The sequence below is a fragment of the Epinephelus lanceolatus genome, chromosome 4 (assembly GCF_041903045.1).
Source record: "Epinephelus lanceolatus isolate andai-2023 chromosome 4, ASM4190304v1, whole genome shotgun sequence".
NCBI classification, from domain to species: Eukaryota; Metazoa; Chordata; class Actinopteri; order Perciformes; family Serranidae; genus Epinephelus; species Epinephelus lanceolatus.
The window spans coordinates 17,604,856-17,626,483 of record NC_135737.1 but is presented as its reverse complement, the minus strand read 5'-3'; the positions used below and the strand labels follow the sequence as shown (position 1 = coordinate 17,626,483).

At 41.4% G+C, this 21,628-nt stretch overlaps 1 protein-coding gene across 3 annotated transcripts in view; it reads left to right on the top strand.

Moving 5' to 3' along the window:
• stard13b (StAR related lipid transfer domain containing 13b) overlaps nucleotides 1–21,628 on the top strand; it is a 72,421-nt gene that overhangs the window by 22,769 nt on the left and 28,024 nt on the right. Inside the window, exon 1 of one of the 3 annotated variants that reach the window (XM_033631029.2) lies at nucleotides 12,355–12,757. The exons of 1 other annotated variant lie outside the window; for it this stretch is intronic. In XM_033631029.2, coding sequence (XP_033486920.1) covers nucleotides 12,634–12,757 — 124 coding nt within the window. In that variant the 5' untranslated portion in view covers nucleotides 12,355–12,633. Of the gene's footprint in view, nucleotides 1–12,354; nucleotides 12,758–19,985; nucleotides 20,247–21,628 lie in introns of those variants that run through there. One more of the 3 variants, XM_033631028.2, reaches the window with a different exon arrangement.

Sequence of the window (21,628 nt, the reverse complement as noted above, 5' to 3'; positions counted from 1 at the left end):
TTGCAGTGTGGAAATGAATGGCTTCCTCTGGTGAGAGGAGGCAGCTATGTTCATCCTCAAAACCCCGCTGCCTTAACTGACATTAATCATAGAATTAATAAATCCGCAGTGACACTGCAGCGCTGAGAGCTCCATATCCAGCCAGGTTTCTGTCAGAGATACAGTACAGATAAGGAGCATAAAGCTGCAGTTATCTGTCTGGCCTGAGACATGTGTTTACGGGGCAGACATATGACTTTTTAATGCGTATGGTTATGATTTGGTGCACAGCTAATGTATATTTTGTAAATGTATTTGTGTTTAACAGAAAAATAAAGACTGCAGTGGAGAGGTTAGACAAATAGAAAGATTGACAGGGTCCAAGGAGAAGCAGTTATGCAGAACTCACTGACTTTTCACTTGCATAAATAAATGGTCTTGTGCTTTGTTATGATAAACATCACCTTCCCCAACACCAGTCTAAGGGAAAATGACACAAGTGAGGCTTAAACACCACTCTCTGGCCCAGAACTGTCAGGCTGAAGCTTCCCACTCTGAGCTTTCAAACAGACAGTCTGTGTGCATTTACACAGATCCTCTCTCTGAATAAATATGCTAATCTACTTTCAATGTGGAAATCTCCTGCTACTGATTATAAGAAAAACAAAGAGAAACCCTTTGAATCCCTTGGAGACTTTCAATTTGTGAGGAAAGTAACGTAAAGCCCTGTGTCCCTCACACATGGGTGTGAATGACTCCCAGAGAAAAGCTGTAGAAAAGGAGGAAGGGGATTTTGAGTGTTTTAATCTCGCCATCTTTCCTTCACTTGCAGTGTTAAATGTCACCTGGTGATGGATTCCAAAATACAGCCTTGTTGCTTCCATTGTTTCTGATTTCAGTTGTCTAATCAAGCTGCAGACTGTTTTAGCACAGTGTCTTTGGCATGTGCTGTAGACTGTGGAACTGAGATGAAGTAAACATTGAATGTGTGGAATGTAAAGCCAGAAAAAGGTCGAAATATAGAACCCCTTAGCAGCTCCATATTTGTAATAAAATAAAAATGAAATTCATAGTTTGTTCTGGCAACCATGTGGCACGGCACGAATTTTACGTTTTAAGATTCAATTGATGTACTTCTCGATGAAGTAAGGGCATCTGAAGGTGCTCTATTTCTTTATAGTGGGTATTCCTGTCCAGTTTTTCTGCTGTTGCTGCCTCCAGTGACTCAAAACCACAGACTGTATAAAATTATGGACATAGCCACCGTGACATCACCCATTGGTTTGTGGACTCCTGCTCTGAACCTTCAAGTTTGGCATTTTGGTTGTCGCAGTCTTGGTTATTTGGATCCAGAAGTGACCATATTTGGATAAGAGGGTGGAGCTGTGGAGTAGCAAGGGGATCTGACACATACACTGTGGAGAGGTCTCGCAGACAACCTGTCCCTCAAACAGCCACACCCTAATTATGGGTTTCTTTAAGCCTTAGTGAAACTAAATAGGTGAGTTACATAAAATTCATACCCCTCGTACAGTTGTCAAGAATGCTAAAATTAGCTATAGAGACCAAACCTGTTTTTGTCCCAGGCTGCAAACATGTTTATTTCTGCTGCAAAGTCAGGCATTTTGACATTGGGCCGTATGGGGAGTCAATCGCTCCTGGAGCCAGCCTCAAGTGGCCATTTGAGGGACTGCAATTTTTGGCACATACTTGCTTAAAACATGTCCCATCTTTATTTTTGATAGAAATACCTAATTGACTTAAGGTGTTTTCACCAGAATGGGAACATTTTATTCACCTGTGTGAAACATCATCACATTTTTTTTTCAATTTACCAGCCTTTTAATCCTTACTTTCTCATTCTGAAAACTCTGAAAATGATACAAGCAACCATCTTAGTGTGAAATGACTCTTCTGTGGGACATCAGTGAGTATACACTGCCATAAAACACCAGTCGCACTATAGACGAAGCACCAGTGGGCATTATATAACGCCTATGGCTGCTAATGCATTACAGCAGGGTCGTCCTATCTGTTTTTAACTTTACTGCATGTTCCCAGCTGTTCTCAGAGCCCAGGCCTTCAGTCTCACCCAGGGTCACTGTCTGCTGGTAGAGGCTGACTGTGACCTTAGGCAGCTGCAGTGTCTCTCTTTCTCTCTCTGTCTCTCTCTCTCTCTCTTGAGGCCTGTTAGGGACCATAATATACACATCACAACCGTTTCATGGCAACAGATGAGGAAATATGAAACATCTTTGTAGTTGTAATCAGAACATGTACAACAAGATAAGGGGGCAGTGGGTGGAAAATTGAAATCATATGTGACTTTGGATGTTTTGAGCTGTTAGTAAGATTATTAACTGTGTTGGTATTCACTGGTCTCTGTTGGATTCTGACATCATTACTGTTTTTATTGTAAGATTTTGCTGTGATAGAAAAGGTCCACACTTAGCTAAGTGTCACATAGTTCCCAAGGGGAGGCCATGGGGTTTTACAGGAACAGATCATTTTGGAAGAACTGTATTGTTTTTCCCACTTGTCCAAAACCATGATCATTTATATGCTGCTCAGAAGTTCCAGCTCATCCCAGAGACTTTAGATGGGGTTGAGGTTAGGCTCTGTGGAGGCCAGTGAAGTGCTCCCACACAAAACCAGAGGGAAAAAATCCTTGTGGACCTTGATTTTTCAGAGGGCCTTCACCATGGTGTTGCTACAGGTTTTAGGACACACCGCTGCTGTAGCTTTCAGATTTCTCTATTTAAAGTGTCCACATATGGTAATATACAGCAGTGTGCATCAACATTTGGACTGAGTGTGGCTGTCAGCATCTGTTAACCTGTGGAGCAAATATTTAACATGATATATATCTTGTTATTGTCTCTGCCAGGCATGATTCTTGGAAGGTATCATGTGTTTGGTCGTGTGTGGTGTGAGTGTGAGTGTGTGTATCCGTCTGTCCACAGCTAATCTTGCAAATTACTGAACCAATCAGCCTTTTGTTTTAAAGGTATATTTCCATACTTAAAGCAGAGCTGCCACAGACATCCAGCAGTTGAGAAGCCTTTGCTCATTTCACCATGCAGTGTACCTTCAGACTGCATGCCAATACACAAATACATTAACACGTCTGTTGAATTCTGAGTAAACGGGGGCGGGGGGGGGGTTAAATTCAACAATAACCAATGTATAATTTAAAGGCCTAGGAAACTATTTGGATTAGCCGTGGCCAAGTGAGATGACATAGAAGGCATCCCAACACAGGACTTTATAATCTTGGTTGAAAAGGAGACGTGTCAATGAATCTGTCTTACCTCTGTGTCACCCCGAAGAGTACATGTGGTGCATTAGAAGTGGCTTCGGTATTGAGAAAAAAAGGCAACGTAGCACATTTTTTCCACCCCGATATTTGAGTATGGCCAAGCATTTTCATGTGCTCTTTGACCATTTAAAGACAGACTTGTACATTGTGGAACGCCTTGATTTAAAGCCTGCATATAGCTGCAGGAAAATCCATTTTCTTGAGATTGTACCGTTATTTTTGCTCCTAGTCTGTCCGTTGCCTAACAGGTGCCAGATCAGTGACATCATGCTCTAAATTTATAAGCAAGTCGTCATTTGTAGATCCAGCTCAGACTATAAAGGGTGCTGCTGGCATGACGAGTGCATGAAAAATTCCACACATGGAAAGATGGAAAATGACTTGTGGTTTCCTGAGTGCAGAGGCCAGCTCGGCTGTTTGACAGGGAAAGAGAGGGGGGGGGGGAAGCCTGGTAGTATTTCTAGACTTTTCTTTGTATATACAGTAATTTGTCAAGGTAGTGAAAACATTAGAGAAACTATTTGGTTAACCTGCTCTGAAATCTTTTAACATTGTTATTGCAATTTCAACATTTTCATTGCAATTATTGCAGCTAAATAGCTCAAAATATCATTTAATAATGTCTTCAAGGCCTTTTTACTGAATGAGATCATCATGTTCAACAGTCCCCATCATGTTTGGGCATAATTTATTGCCAAGTATAAATCATCTGGTTTGATCTTGTTGTTGTGCATAGTGTGTGTTCTTAGAGCTGTTTGAACAGAAACTATATTGTCTGCCAGTTTTATGTTCTTCATTTAGAGGAAACAGGTTTATTATTTAATTGATTCCCATTATAACCACACTGCTAATTAGAAAAGAAGCAATAAATTCTTTGGGGAACAACTTCCTCAAAACGACCAAGGTGAGAGTGTTCTCTGTGTGCTTGTGTATGTGTGTGTGTGTTCTGAGGAATTTAGGCCTGGGTTTTATGAACTAAGTGGAAGGAGACATGGGCAGCCGTGTCAGGATGCAGCCCAGTCACAGGAGGACATAGTGTGTGTGTGTGTGTGTGTGTGTGTGTGTGTGTGTGTGTGTGTGTGTGTGTGTGTGTGTGAAGCAACACAAAAGCTAACAGGTTGGTCCAGCACTCAGCTGCCAACTGAGAAGAAAGGCAGAAACAAGATTTAGGAAGTAATGAGCCAGGACGGCCCACACTACTTCAGGACCCTGCACCAGGATGTAGTGACTAAACAGTGAACACGCTCAAGTCCTGTTATGTCATTGTGTGTGTGTGTGTGTGTGTGTGTGTGTGTGTGTGTGTGTGCGTGAGTTTGGAGGTTTCCTATGAACGCTCACAACTCTGTGGGAAATGAATCCAAACAATAACGTCTTTCTCATCCAAAGCTTTATCAAGTCTGGTGCTCCACTTTGTAGTTTCCTCAGTGCTCCATGCGCACACAGACACAGACACACACACACGGTTTGCCAAGAACATTTCCGCAGGGTCGGTTTAGATACAGTAACCACATTGGCTTCCCAAATTTCCCACATAAACCACAGAGTTTCCAGATGTTGCAGGGAGGCAAAAAGTCTGCGCCTCCGCAGGGCCTGCAGCCTTCTCCTCCCCATCCTTGGGTTGGCCGAGCGCGTGGCACAGCTAACACCAAACACTGTGTCCTTCTGCACTGATGCAAGGCCGCGGGTGGCCATGCTACTGGAGATTTACATAGCTGTGCACTTCCACCTGTACCCAAATAACAAAAAAAACAGTGCCCCATTAAAAGAGGCTCTGTCCTGAGGCAGTGTAGCACTGCAGCTTTCTTGTGGTTTCAGACCTGATTAAACAATTTGGCTCAGTAATCAAAGAGCAATAGCAAGCAGAGGCAGAGCAGACTTCCTGTATCCTCTCTGCTCTCTGGCTCAGCGGCTTTAAAAGTTAAGGGCCCAGCAGGACCTGTTTGTGTCTCAGCTTGAAAACAATAGCTGCACTGTACTTCCGGCTTATCATGGCTGATGAGCTGAGCAGAATTGTTGAACAGTAAGTCCAAACAGGCACGGTTAATTAAAGGGATCACTAATGTGCTGATGTTTTAGAGAGAGAGATGGTGAAAGCACAAATAAAGCTTTTTCTTTTTCATTAGAGTGGAGGCATTAAAAAGTATATTGACTTTTTTCTTTTAGTTAAAAAAATAGTTTTCTTCTGTATTGCTAATATGAATTAACTTTGTAAACATGTGGTCTGAGAATGCTTAAGTATTTCACACAGATGTTGATAGCAGTTTGGTTTTTATTAAATGCAAATGTTTTGTATAATTCTGTTGTGTAGTAATGTGTAATGTGTCACAGATGGAGATCTTCAGAGAAAAAAACTGCAATGATTTCAAACAGATCTTTCTAACTGTGTTTCAAACGAACACTTTGGTAAAATACTTTTAGAAAACATATGTAACTCGTATGGACATGTACCAAAACCTTATATCTGTTTAGTGTGTCCACTGCAGACAGTACTCTTAAATGTGGGAGGTGTTGTTACCAGATAGTAGCCGTTTCACTGCTCCATCCATCTCTTGCTGTACTTCCTCTTCACTGGTGAGGTAAAGGAACGTCTGCACCTCACTGATTGTCCACAGAACAGGGTTGCACACAGACATTTTCAGAACAAAATAGAGCAGGCTTGAGTGTTTATAGCAGGGATATAGTGCTGCTGGAGTGCACAGAATTTGAATTTAAGCCTCGAAACTTCTAGTCTAGAGCTAGTCTAGACTAGAGCTAGCGGTCTAGAGCTTGCAGACTGTTACTTAGTAAAGATGACAAGACAGCAAACATCTTTTCATTTTCTATTAGCCAATCAACACATTGCAGTGTTTTTAGCTCCACTATTTAGTATTGGATCAGTGTGCTATGTGTAACAAAGCAAAAAAATGGGACAGAGTGGAACAGTTTTGTTGGTACAATCCACAATTTTTGACAGTGGAAATGCAACAGTAACAATGCTAATGTGTAACGAACTGGACTGAACTAAGCTGAACCGGATTGCTTGGTGGAAATGAGTCTTATATGTCAGACATTTGCTGTAGGAGGGGAAATTACAGGCCTGTTGTAGGTTTAATTTTAAGCAGCTGTCATTTTTTTTGTCTGTGTCAGACTCTTAACTCCAGTTTCCCTCTTGGGTTGATGCTCATCTTGAAATATAAACATCAACTTCCTGTTTGAATTTGTTTCATGGAGCCTAATGTTATGCCACAGTATATCTCAAGCTGTAATTTATGAAGAGTTATCCTGTCAGCTGTATTTAGTGGTGATTGCTGTGAGGATGCCTTGGAGCAAAACTCCCCTAATGTGCATTTCACATCACCAGAAAGGTGATGGAAATTAGTCCCCGGTGAAAAAGAGACTTAAAAACAGCTTGAAAATGACTTAAAATCAATAAAACATGAGCGTGTTTTATATCTGCCACCTCTGTGAGAAAAAGAGTGAAGTGGAGGCATTGAGAGTGATTGCAAGAGAAATGTACCTCTGTGATTAGATCCTCATTGCTCTAATAGAAACCAGGTGCTGGACAGTGGTGTAAATGTTTTCCCATGCATTTTTGTGGGCAATGCAGCCTGAACAGATTCAGACCTGACAGCATTACATGCTTTGTCATTCAATGAAACAATAGCCACATACGCTTGTCATTCCAGTTTTACATTCTTCAGGCCTCTTTATACAAACTTTGACCCCTGCCAGCTCTCACCTCTACAAGTTCTTATCACAGTGAAACAGTTTTTCTACTTTTACCACACTCAGAGTTAAATACAGAAAGTCAGGTTATGTAACAAACTGCTGCAGTGGGAAGATTTGGACGAATGTGATAAGTGAGTCATGTGAAAATCTGCAGGGTTTTTTTTATTTTTCATTTCTGTTTTAAAAAACAGAATTGGTATAACTTATCATCTGTTTGGGAATTAATGATTCTATCAAGAACAAGCTCCACTAAAGGAAGAAACCATGACGTTACAACACATGGCCCTCTAAGAAAACAGAATTAGTGGCCACTTTAATGGATTGGGACCAAAGTCAGCTCCTCCTTCCCCAACCCCATAATCTAAACCCAGATATACACCACATGTGTGGCTCCTCTGGAAAAATGAACTCGACTTGGGAATATATGGTCAGGAAATTTATAGCACATGCCTGGGACGAGCCCTCAGGGGCCGGGGTGGCGGTGGAGGGGAGATCTCCCCGCTCCTCGCTCCCCGAGCCTTGTTTCCATTAGGCTGGGAAGAGCAATCTCCTAGACTATTCAAAGGGGCCTGGTGTAAGACCTCCTGGCCAACAGCACCCAATCACAGAGGAGAAATCAGTTTCCTCACATCTGGGATTTTCCCACTGCAGCATTCCACATCAGTCACCAGACTCGGACACAGGACACACACACACAAACTCTGGAATTTTGTTAGCTTGTGTACATATAAATATATGTGTGTTTCTCTGCATGTGGGGGAGGGAGATGGTGAGACAAAAACTAGCTCCTAAAACGTGCCAGTATTTCAGGGAAAATGGGAAAACGGCCGCCTTCTATAAGCTGCCTGGCCAAAACAAACAAAAGGGTGAGTCAGCGAAGGGAAAGCATTCTGTAGCTGATTGATGTTTCCTCTCTTTGCTATTACTTCCACTGCCAAGGACCACTCCACGGGCTAAGTCATCGTCTAGCCACAATGATCCTCACAGCAATAATGTTCATCTTTATTGTAAAAGTTTTGGGGTTGGGTTTTAGTAAGAGAGAAGAGGCGGTGGGCTGTGTTTACCTCCGGTGATTCATTTCAAGAGAGGTCAGAACCTTGTTGCTGGGCTTCCTCCATCACTTTTACTGTCAGGGGTTGACAGGGACGGTATTGTCTGTCTGTCCATTCTTGCCTTGTCAGTCACTGGGCCTGGAGATTGATACCTTGTTTACAACTCTGACATCTAGTACACACATTCATAATCTTGTGTGCAACCCATGTTAACCGAAACACTGGTAAGATGATGGACAGATGGTGTTTTGGAGATTGTTTGGAGGTAATGGTAATGGTGTCCTGATCAGAGAATGAATTCACTCTCACTCTGTGTGTGTGTTGTAATTCAAGCTTCTCTGTTTATTGTTGTGGTAGATGGTCCTGCAGCGTGTGCATGTAAGTCCCTGTAAGTCTCCGGGTGTATATCCCACTCTTAAGCTGATTGCCGTCACTCTGCACTTCACTCATATGACAGTTATCACTGAGAATGCCGTCACAACTCATGGCATTACCCCGGAAGTGTAGCACCAACCCTCTGGTTCCCTCCAGTTTTATACCATAAGCACCAGCCCGATCTTACCAAAAACACAACCACATAGGATGACCAATACTTACTTTTATTGGGAGACGGCCTCTAGTGGCTGTAGTAATTATTACAGGAGCAGACAGGGAAGTAACATGACGTAGTATGTAAAGCTACTGTGTCATGTTGCAAAAATATTGCAGAAGCCTCTATAGGGCTGTGGGTGAGTCAAACAAAGGCAGGACTGGTGTTTGTATCACAAAGTCGACATTTACTTCTTTTAATAACAGCACAGTATAGTATGCTAGTATGTGTAGCATGTTACACTAGTGACCTTTTGTGACGTGTCATATGTGACCTGACATATGCAACGTGAGTGGAGAGTCGTGATGTTTTTCCTAAACATAACCACATAAGTTTGTTGCCTGAACCTAACCGGGCAGTTATGGTGTGGAACTGTGACCATTTCATGACCTTAACGACATAATTAAAACTATGACCTTTAGAATGATAATATGTCTTTTTGGGGCTGGTCATACAAGTCATTTTGTGACTCAGTGGAAATTGAGCTATTCTGTTGTTTAGGTAGGAGAGAGCGTTTGTCATCTGCGTCAGGTTTGTTGCTGTTGTTAGCACTGTTCACGCTGTTAGAACCATAAGCTTCTCGCCGTCAGCTCAGCCAGCTCCACAGTGAGAATCATGTGCAGACAACCTGAATCAGACTCTGAATTATAGATATACTCTGAATGTCATACACAGCCCCTTTGAAGGTTCCTTGTGAAAAGTCTCCTTAAAATCAGTGTTGTTTCTTTACGTTATTGACTTCACTTTGTAGGAAATAGATGACTGGTATTACGCTGTATTAAAGATGATTTTTTTTTAACCTGTTTTAAGTTCAATTGCCAGAAACTGTTTGTGAACTTTCAGTCTTGTTCTCTTTATGCTCCCTGGTTTTACATGACCGCCATAAAACAAGGTGCTTGACTCAGCCTAACCCTGACCCTTCCTGAAAAGGCACGGGATCAAATGAAACAGGTTCTCCAGACAAGTGTGTGTGTGTGTGTGTGTGTGTTTTCTGTCCTCTAAGCTGCATTTTAGCTTGGGGTCTCAACAAGTGGGGCTGAAAATAGCAACATGCTGATCGCCGATGAACAGATTCCTCCCTCTGACCCACACTGAACCATCAAAGCAGCTATATTTTCTCACATCAGTCTTGCAAAACCTTAAAATAACGGTGACAAATTCATTTAGATCCAATGCAGATGAAAAGCTGTCACACTCTGAGAATTATTTAAGTTCCTTTACCATAAATGAGCAGAAAGTGTTGATGTTTTGCCTCACAGGAAGGTGCAGTCTTTGATGTTTCTGTTATTCTTTCTTCAGGAGAGAGCCGAGTCTTAAGGTGAAGTATGTATCTGTTAATGTTTCCATGTCAGGTCCAGTAAGATCAGAGCAGTTCTCTGGGTCTCTCTGAATGATCCTGGCTGCACATGATTTCAGTTTTAGACAGAACAAATGGAAAACTGAGCCCTTCGTTAATATTCTCTCCTCAGCTGCACACTCCTTCGCTGCTCAGATATCTCACTATGTCACCTTGTAATAATCTGTGAATCACTCGTGCTGCTTGGTGGCAAATGGGGTCTATCTCCTTACTGTAATGAAGTAATGTCAGCTCAGCTTCACACAGAGAGGGCAAACTGAGGTCAGCAGAGATTTGTTCATTTAAGAAACTGCCGATCTTCATCCTGTCACTCTGTGTTAAGACTGTGTGTTTATTATGGTATTAAAACCTGTTATAACAGAAATCCCAGCAGGTGCAGAAAGAAATTATTGCAGCCAATATGATATCACTGCCCTTAGGTCATGCACTGCCTGAATGGGCACACAATAATAGGAGGGAATTCCTTAAATAATTATGGTGTGATGATTACTGAAGCTGGCGTCTAGTATGCAACCTTATAAAAGAATTTATCTTGTTTATTGTACCAACATGAGCTGAGGTTTTTCTGTTCTTTTCAGCATCTACTGTACAAGATATTATGACAACAAAAATAAATGGTGCTGAAACTGAGCCCATGTTTCTATTAAAGGGTTGACTTACTCTAACCGGCATGAGGAAAACTTGCTGAACTCTCACTAAGCTTTAAAATAATAGATGACATCCTGCTGTTTAGAAATTTAGGTCAAACTCCTAATAATAGTTAATAATTAGGTCTATGTCAATCAGATGTTTTAGAAGTACCACAACAAATGGAGTACCTGCAGATAAAAATTATGCCCAAGAAAAACTTTTATGATGCAGTTTATAAAATAAAACAATAGATGCATTTAAGTGTTATCAGGGTAAAGACATTATTGATCACCACAGGCACAGGGTTCCCTATAGACTATGTTGAACATTACTGTAATGCTGCAGTGTTGTTTTTTCTTTTACATCTTATTGTTATGGGATCATAATAAAGCGAGAGGCTGCACTGGAGAAAGTGATTGCTCAGTTTTGAAATGTGTCATTTGAGAGCTGCTGTAAGTGTTTGTAGTATTGGTGGAGGGGGTGTTAAGCGGTTTGCAGCTTGTGATGCCTTTAGGTACTCTACGTAAAGCTCTGTTTTCTACTGCACAATCTTGTGTTTAAATTGTCAGAGGTATTGTTGGTCTATGAAAGCAGCAAAATTGACTGTGATTGGAAACTCTGGGGTATCTGGTCTGGTGGTTGAAATATTCTAGGTACCTTGTGCCTCAGGGCTGTCACAGATTGAAGGGGGGATTGATAGTGGACATACTGTCGCATTCAAACATTGTTGTCTCCTATATCACAGCATTTTTTAAATGCAAAATTTTGCTGTGAAGTAAATTCATTATAGTATTTCAGCTATTTACAGCTGTAGTCTCAAGGACAGTTTAAATGCAACTCACATTTTTTAGCTGGAAGAACATCCTGGTAATGACTTTTGTGTCACTGCACTGACACGTGGCTTCAAAGAAACATTCATGAACAGTGTTGTTCTTCTGAGTTGTACATTTTTATTTCATTAGTTTTTACTGTAATGGCTTGTCTATATTTATTATGCCACCCATGATAAGCATCTATTTTTCTGAGCATGTGTGTGTCTAATGATGACAAACTTTCCTTCACGAATTCAAGGTAACACAGTATGACTAACTGATGTACAAATGGGCATTTTATGGGTGAATTATCCCTTTAGCATTCTGTATCTGCAGCAATGAGCTAGAAAAAATTATGTGGGCCCAAAAATATTTTTGAACCTTAGGAGAACATTGGTTATGGAGAGCTTAAAGGAATGTTCTTTTAGTGATCTTTGGGATAAATCATCATCATGCAGGAAACATCAGTATTCACATAACCGTGACAGAACTTTTTATGGAGGCCTTTTGTTCTTTAAAGGTTGCCTGAATTATTGCCACGGGGGAACCTTCACGGAGCATTACTAAAATGTGCATTTGCTGGGTCATAAATTATGATATTTAATTGTTAACAGCGGCTGAAATTCTATATCCCACATACACAATAGCTTTCTGATATTTACATACCATGCAAAATAGCTATTACAAAACAATGATCAATTTCAACATCTGTTGTTAGCATCAGTCCTCCGAGCTCTCCATTCCTCCTCTCCACTCATACTTGCCATTTTGTTGGGTGGATCATATGTGCTCGGCTGGCAGTTCCCATATTTCCCGCAGCACGTGAAGATATCACGGTTGTGAAGCGCTCGCTGCGCGTGAATCCTACTTCACACACATACACAGACGCACGCACACACATCTGGTGTGAAAGTCTGTCTTGGTGCTTTACAATCACTTTCCTAGGCTACTTTTACTCGTTTAATTGATTTCCGTTTCTAAGCGAGAGGAATATATTTATTTTCCCCGCAAAATGATGACAACTGCGTTTGAAGACCGGGCACTAAAGTCAGGTTTGCTGCTGCTGTAGTGGAAACAAAGTTTATAACCGGGAAAAGGAAAGGTGAATTTCTGCAGGAGACTTTAACAGAAAGTGTTCGTGTGGGACGACAAGGATTTTGTTATTATGTCCGAGTGGAGGATTTGCGATGACATCTAGAAGGAAGTCCGCGAAACTGAAGCTCCGGCGGTCTTTCAGTGAGCAGCTGCGGAGCTCCACATCCAAAGCCTGGGATTTACTCTGGAAGAATGTCAGAGAGCGGAGACTGGCAGGTCAGTAGCCCGCTGCAGGCAGACCCCCGGTCCGCAGACACACAGTCCTAATGATAGGTTCAACACCACAGCAAAAAGTTAGGTCCGCTCATCTCATTATCGCGGAGTCATTTTATTTTTTGGATAGCAGTGATCAAAATGGCATCATGGTGTAGCTGCATAAAGTATAATGCATTTTTAAAAATAAATTTGTCTTGGTATTGGCGTTTTTTCCAACGTGCATTCAATGTGCATGTGGTCAGTGCGTTTTAAAAAATTAAAATGTGACACTTAACGTCAGGGACACTCAAGCTACTTTGCCCGGAAAATGACAGAAGATCAGGGGCTATTGACAAACTTTAATAATCAGTGCATAATAGACTAAATGAATTGCCTCTTTTCAACCTTTTCAATATTTCAAAAAAGGTTTGCTGTCCCTTTCATCTTTTCCAAGAGGTAAATGCTGTTGAAGTAGCCCTGCACAGGTCAGGTGTATGCAGGAGCACTTTTAGGATTTGAGGACATTTGGGGTTTAGCCCGAGCTCTATTAGCAGTGTGGGGCATCCCTTTTTAAACAAGCTCCATTTTGATGCTTGTTATGCACTCTTGCACCTTATTTAGCCTATATTGAAAGTAGGCTACAAAAATAAATTCCTAGTGTGAATCAATTTATTCTTATTGTGAATTATAAAAAGCTGATGTGCCACCCAGCACTCAGTGACGGGCCACACTTGGTCCACGGGCCATAAGTTGAGTATCACTGCTTTAAGCCCTAATAAGAACTGAAACTATGCTGTTGAGAAGGCATAGTGAAGTAAAATCCCATGGATTGACATATTGATTTAAACTCAGCATCATAAACTGCTCCAACTGTTTTTACTTTTTAAATCTGTGGAGATAAGCTGGAAGACTTTTGCAATAAGGAACCTTCTTCTTGTCTCTTTTGAGCTACATCTTGTTTTTGAAAATAGGTCTACATATTGCATCTCAATGGGTTGCATGTGATTTTGAAGCAAGCCTGAATACGACATATAATCAACTTGGAAGATTTAACACACGTGTAGGAAATCCATGGCAACATACCATTATTTTATGGGGTTCATTTTTATTCATTATCAATGATCACGGCCCCGGTAATGCCGCAGTGTGGCGCTGATGAGTAATGTTTGCACTGACCATAAAAGCTGAAAGAGAGAGAGAGAGAGAGAGAGAGAGAGAGGACAATATTTTAACATTTTCCGATTTGACTTTTGGTCTAAAGATATCCACGTGCTCATAGAGCACCTTAAAGTAACATGAAAACATATTTCCAAAACCTTCTGTCTCTATCTATCTATCTATCTATCTATCTATCTATCTGTCTGTCTATCTATCTGCCTAATGTGTAGGAATTATGTACATGAGAGATAGTTTCACACATTGTATGCAGTCATTTAAAGAATGGGATTGCAGATTAGAATATTTAAGTGAGTACAGGCAAGTTGTTGCTTCAAAAAATCTCAGGGGAAAATAATATATATGATATGTTATGCAGTGTTGGTATGTTTTTTATTTGTTTCTTGAGAGTGTTGAACAGTGAAATCAATCATTTTGTGCAGTAACCTAAGTCTACCACTAGGTGCTGTGAATCGACCACATCAGCTCCTGTGGGAAAGTCTCATGAATTACACAACAGTTCTGTCTTCATCAGGAGGGAGTTAGAGTGCTGGATGTCATATGATTATAGATGAGACCAAGTGGTGCTAACTTTGTGTAGTAGGATTCAAAACTGCTGTGAAACCCTCACAGAAGATTGTTGTGTTATGTGCAGGACGTTTGAGACGTGCTCGGCTCAGCAGTGCAGCCTGCTCAGGCATGATACTGATGCAGCAGCTGAGTCCTGGGTCGTCTGGATGTTTGACGCATTAACTTTGCAGTTGTTTCTATACACAGTATGTATCTCAGTGATGTGTGCAATCTATCTGGCAGTCTCTGCAGTCTTTAGACCTTGAGCTGCTTGTTTACACATTGAACAAGGAGACACATAAGATGCAGATGACCGACTTGACAGATGAATTGAAAGATATGTGAATACTGTTAGGAAGTCCTTCTGTGTTGTTTGTTGCTAGCTGTGCTACACATATATGTTGCTGTTCCTCTTTCATAATGTTGATTATGAATATTACATCAAGCTGTATCCAAGGTTGATGTAAGATTTGGGGCAGAGAGGAGAAAACTCATCTTTCATTTCCAAAATAGATTCAAGGGAAGTCAGAGGAAGGAAACAGGATTTGTACAAAATTTGGGTCAAGTGTTCAAGACCCCTGACAGCTCATTTCAAGCTCATCAGATATGATATGGCCAGTCAACAAGGACATTCATGTGTGTCAAATCACAGACCGTGGTCTCATCACAGCCAAAATTTATATTTAGATACTTTTAGAGAGAAAGAAAATCCCTTTACACACTAAAACTCTGACTCCAACCTGATAGACTTCAATGTACGTCAGTCTATCTGGAGCCTGTCCACAAAACATTATTGTTTGAGTGTGATACTGTATCTTTAACCTGCTACTGTGTTGAAGGTCACTCTGCGGCAAGCAAATATTTAAAAAAGACACAGTAGGCTTCATCTGCTCCCGTGTGATTAATAGGTGTTAACTGTCGCAGGTTAACTGGAGAGCAGGAGTCAAATGAGCTGTCACACTCTATACAGATACATATACATCACAAAGCTTTTTAATCACAGGGAGATATGCTTGAAATCTTTTACACTGTAAGTGGCTTTAAGTCAATGTCTTGACTCCCACAGATACATGAAAATACAGGATATTGTAAAACACTATCTGAGAAATATAATTTCATCTTCAGCTGAAACTTTCACTGTGAATCAGATTAAAATTGCAAGTTTCATATATTACACGCTTCAGTTGATTGGTTTAACAAATCTTGAGGTTTGGGGTGTTTGCACAAAACATAGAAACTGATAGTGAATTGAAAGGAGGAGTTCAAACATAGTGTATAGCTTTTGATAATATGTTTCACTTGTCGCTTTCACAGGTGTTAGTTACAATAATCTGGTTATGTACAAGCTTGGTGGTTGCATAGAATTTCTTGCTGTTGTTATATTCCCACAGCCCTTACATGTCAATCTCCAAAAAACATGCTTGAGCTCCACATTAATATGTAAAGCAGTAAATTACATGGTTTATATAAATTAACGCTTTGATGTATACACCAAAGCACAACAATAGAATGTTTTGAAAAGGCACTGCTCAAATGTTTGGACAGAAAGAAGAGATAATGAGAAAATTATTGAGATTTTTAACAAGTGGGCATTGTAAGTTGTGCTTTTTTAGATCCCTCACATTGTTGGAAATAATGACTGTCGCTTTTTTAAAATTGGATATGATGAAATCTATTCACCCACAATTTTAATGCAAGAAGCATATCGCCCCTCTCCCATGTCCTGTTTATTTCCTTTAAAGGAGCAGTGTGTAGGATTTAGTGGCACCTAGCAGTGGGGATTGTAGATTGCAACCAGCTGAAACTTCTCCCAAGTGCCAAGTGTGCATTCCTGGTAAGGGTTTCTTTGTTGTTCATAGTTTAGGAGGTTTTTACTGGGAGTCGAGTTATCTGCAAAGGTCCCTTCTTCTCACAAACAAACAGACCCGGTCATTTGAATTGGTAAAAACTTTTTTCTGACACTGTTTGGCTTATTGTGGAGGGGCTGCTGACAATGGTGGCCAACACAAAAAACATGAATGGCCCTATCTAGAGCCAGTGTTTGGTTTGTCCACTCTGGGCTACTGTAGAAACATGACAGTGCAACATGGCAGACCCACTTCCTATGTAGATATAAACAGCTCATTCTAAGTTGATGAAAACATAACAATTGCCATCTTCAGATGACTATACACAAATGAAAACATACTTATTATTTTATATTCCATTTCTGCCCATATATCCCTCAAATTCTACACACTGGACCTTTAAAATGTGTATTTTACTCAAATATTACCTAATATGCAGGTGAGAGGTCTGAATATCCTGGGACACACCTATGTTTTGGGTAAATCCCAACAGCTTTATGCCGCTACTAACGATGAGATTAAGGTCTGAAAATTATGCATGAACTGATCCTCACTGTGTTGAGTCACAGCTGCAGTGAGTAAGAAATCTCTAGAAGAGAACCCTCCACCTCGTCCACTGGAAAGGGCCAGTGTAAGGGGCTTCTCAAATGCTTCAGGTCACCTGCACAGCAGCTTAGCTGATCAGGTAGTATTAAAGTGTGATTTACTTCCAGACCTGAGCTGAGAATTCAGACATTTGTGGCGCATGAGGTGGAAATCTTCAGTCACACTGGGGCTATTCTTAAGCTTTAACCACAGGAAACATTGCCACGCCAGAGCCAGAACTGCCCAGTGCAGATTACATGTGTCTGCTGCTGAATTAAACCACATCAGAGCTGTGCCTAAACCCCACTCAACTGCCTACATACTCATCCTCTGTGGGTTTCCGAGCTCTGACTCCATGATTCAGAATATAAGTTTTCCTTCTGTAACAACACCTGGCCTGAAGCTGAGCGCTGGAACGGAGGATGAATGAAGGCTGAGCATGTATTAAATGCCTGCATTACAGTTGCATTTCAATATGGCTTTATTTGTCATCACGCAGTAACAATAACTGCCATTATTGTGATGAACAATGGCATCCACGCTGTCAAGCTGGCTGGCATCTCACAGAGATCCATTCCTTTCTATATGTTTGTGTCTGTGTGTAACACGAATCTGGATTCCTGTTGCCATGCTGTTTAGTAGTTGAGCTCTGAGACCTAGACAGAGGCGTGTTGGAACAAGTTTGATAAGGGCTGGAGTCACTGTGCCTGACACACAACACTCCCTCTAAGGACACACCACAGCCATTTCTTCATGGCATGCAGCACAGAGTTAAACACAGGGACATCCAAAGAGAATCCTGGAGATCTTGTAGCTCTTTCACAATCCCCACTGAGGTATTTGAGTGCAGACAGACACGAAAACACCATTAATCTCATTCATTATGATGTTGCATAGCAGTGGCTGATTGATTCTGTAATGCGATATGTATAATGCACTCAGTTAATTTCTTCGTCTAGACTAAGCGGGAAGAAGAAAACACAGACATGGGTTCAGGGAGATTGTGCTGCTGCCAACATGCTGCCACTCATTTTTTTTTAGCATCTGACACCTGAAGCGATCCTTTTACAGTATGAATGAACACAGGTGTTTGTGTGTGTAAAAAATAAGTTACCGCCCAGTGACATCATCGAAATAGTGTCGCACCATCACCAAGTACCTTAAAAAAGCAACAATCACATATTTAAATAGCTCCACCTGAGGGTGTGGAGAGGGCCATTAAACCCAGGAGAGGTTTATGAAAACGGGCTGGGGGTTCTGAAGTGTGCTGCTGAATTGTGATCTTTGTGAGCTTAAGCTAGGGTGGATTTTGCCAGCCAGGGAGCAAAACAGACAGGGGCTGTGTTTGACTTGGTCGCTTGCCCATTCGTGCTCTATTCACATGTATGGCGCCATGCTTATACTACACAGACAAGCCTGTATGTAGAGGCCAGGACAGTCATAAGGAGAGTGGCAGGGGCCCTGATTGGTGCTGGGCAGGTTGACTAGTGCAGATGTGGACTGTGAGGAGTTTGTTGTTCCATGTTGTAATATGTGTGAGACAAATGGACATTTTAATCAGAAAAGCATGAGTTTTAGTTTCCATTAAAAAAAACTGTTTTCCAAATGGTGTAAATTGCTTTTGCAAATATTTCCAATTGTTCCAGCTTTTTAGTAACAGCATAGGCTGTGTCCCAAATACATCTTACAAAACAAAGCAGGTTTTGGTATCTTCACACACACAAAAAAAAGACTGAATTCATTAATTACTGAGTTGCTGTTGACATTGACCTACAGTGCAATGCACAAATAAATGGAGGAGCTGCTAAGAGCTGCACAAAATGAAAATAAATTGTAGATAATGGTGAAAGATCTTGAACTGGCAATGGTCAATTATTTTTAAATTGTCATTTTCTTCCAGTTCACTTGCACTATGGCTCTAAAACTCAATATAAATACAAATTTTAATACCATAAAACTCAGATTAAAAATTGAGACCTCTCAGGGTGTGGCTCCATGGTTGCCATTGTTGTGGCGAAGCTGTTCATTTCTTTCATTCAGTTCTTTGGATGCATAAAACCTCTTAAAGCCCACCAGGTCATTGTCTACCTGCTTGAACTAATATCTATAGCTCGGTTAGATTTTCCACAATTCAACCTTTTAGCTCATTTTTCCTAATTAATATGTTCTTCAATAGCCTAATTTTTATACAAGTAATATTCATACTGGTTTAAATAAACAGTTTGATAGTATTTCCCATATTAAGCCCGTCCCGTTAACCCTTTATTCAAAGTCACAGTTTGATTAGGGTCTGTTGGCACATGTCTGAAATCACTTCTGTTATTACAAAATGATAACGCACATTGCCCTCTTGCAAAATCTATATACCATAAAAATTAGTATATAGTAAATACTATATATTTTTAGTGTGGACTAGAGACAAAGTGTCACAAGTGTTCCTGTCACTGAACAACCATCAGAACTGAACAGATGACATGCCGGTGTCTGATCTTTCCTATTGTGTTGGGCAAAGGGGATCTGGGTCACTCATATGTATTCAAGCTAAAATTTCCTTTTCCCCTGAGGAGGTGACACTTTGAGGAGACCTGCTGAGAGGCCTTCCTGTGGCTGGAACTAGGGGTTATGTGGTGGGGGTGGGGGAGCAGAAATTAGCATTCTCTAGCCAAGAAAACAACTTCTCCCTCTCTTTCTCTCCCCTCTGCAGCTTTCTCTAAAATGGCACAGACTCACTCTCACCCAGTAAACTTGGCACCTGTGTGACCAGCAACAGCAGAAGAGTTGTTCTAGTGCAGGGCGGGTCCAAAAACCACTATTTTTGTAAGCCCTCCCACACCCCTCTTTCTCCCACTCCTGCTCTCCTTACTCAGTTCATAGGCATTCCAATGGTATTTATATTTCCCTCCAGAGCAGGGGGAAGTTGACAAGCGTTCACACAGACATTGGATTCAGCTCAGCAAGGTGGGCAGTACTCCTACAGCGTCCCTATCATTGGCCTCCTTGTGGTCACATGACCTGCAGAGACAGACTGAAGTGTTGGCACTCCTCCCCCTAGGCTCTGCTCTGCCGTCCTGCTCAGCTCACTCTAGCCTTTTTGCGCCTCTATGTGAAGTTTTCTGTTGGTGGGAGAGTGTGTGGGTGAGTGTGTATCAGCCAGCGGTCAGGAGCCTTTTTGGGGTACAGTATTTCAGTTATGTTTCGGGAGCTCCCAGAGTCCACAGGCAGCGAGTGTCTTGGGAGTATGACCCCAGAGACTCAGGATTTCTACCTGAGAATGGACCATCACCGCAGACGCTCTGGGTACAGGCTGGGTAGGATCATTGCCAGGCAGCAACTACTCAAGAAGATCGCTGGAGGTAGGAAAGGCATTTGGATAGAAGTGACAGTTCAGACTGTTGGTCTCTTAAGAATTAGACTTTTTTTAGCTTTGGTTGAGGAGCCAGCTGTTACGTATTCTGTTTAATTTAATCCTTCCTTGTCATACCTCCAGGAATGCAAGGAGTAACGGCTAAGCCAGCTGGAAGTCAAACCATGTAGTGAAAAAGATATGACACATTAATATGAGAGTATGAATGCAGGGTAACCTAGTGGCAAGTGAGCAAGGGGATTGTGTTTGTTTGGCATCAGCTGATTGTCTTTGTCAAATGTCAATTCATATCTCTGGCTTTTCTCCTTGTGCACTTGTTCCCAGATAAAGATGGAATTTGATTGAAATAATCTTTGGAAGACAAATAACAAAGTGTGTGTATGTGTGCCTCTGTAAACAAAGCCAAACTTGACCTTCAGGCAATATGTTGTCAAGGGTGCAACGATGGTAAATAATTAGTAATGACTGACTATAACAAACACTGATAGGTGATAAGCTAAAGGATCTGTTACGTAACAAGAGGTAAGCCCACAGTGTAAACAAAATATATCAATGAATGCCCAGCCTGACAGTTTTACAAGCCCTCCACTTATTTGTGGACTGCTGAATACAGTCAGGAGAGCAATAGTGTTGACTGACTGACCCCCCCCCCCCTTCAGTCTTTCTCCACAGCCTGTAACCTCTGGCATTTACCTGGAGATTTAAGGTCAGTCCAGTGAGGGGGCAGGGCAGCATAACAATGGAGACAGCACAAAGTGCTACCATCCCTGCTATTTCCTACAGGTGTGAGCACCCTGACGCTGGATCAAACGCTGTCTGCATTTCATAACGTAAAAATCTTCATCATCTTCAGCCATCAGATGGCAACACACAGCATACTTCTCCTCTCAGTCACACTAACGGGATCATGAGTCAGATAATGCAGCCTCTTGTGTGGGCAAGATTTCTTGTACCACCGCAGAAGACTGAGGCAGCGCACGAGGCATTTTTCTGTGATTATGACGATGTGACGGATACACTGAGCTCTCTGTTGGATTTATGTGTGAAGATGACCCGGAGCTGCGTGTACGTACACTTGTTTTCGGGAGGAAATCTCCATGATCTGATGTTGCAGGCGTGTGCAGTCATGTAACCCGGCATGTGTTTTCAGATTACAGATGTCTGGTTTGACAGCAAACCAACAATTTAGGTCATCTGTGACAAGGACAGAAATATGTACATGTTTGAAGTGAGTGTTAGGATCAAGTCAGTTTAATGGCTTTTACTTGCATGTTTATTGTCAGGTGGGACTTTAAAAAAATTCTTTTAAATGTAATGTGCTTTGATTTCACTGCAGTTTCACTGCATTCACCACACAGTTTGGCATTTTCT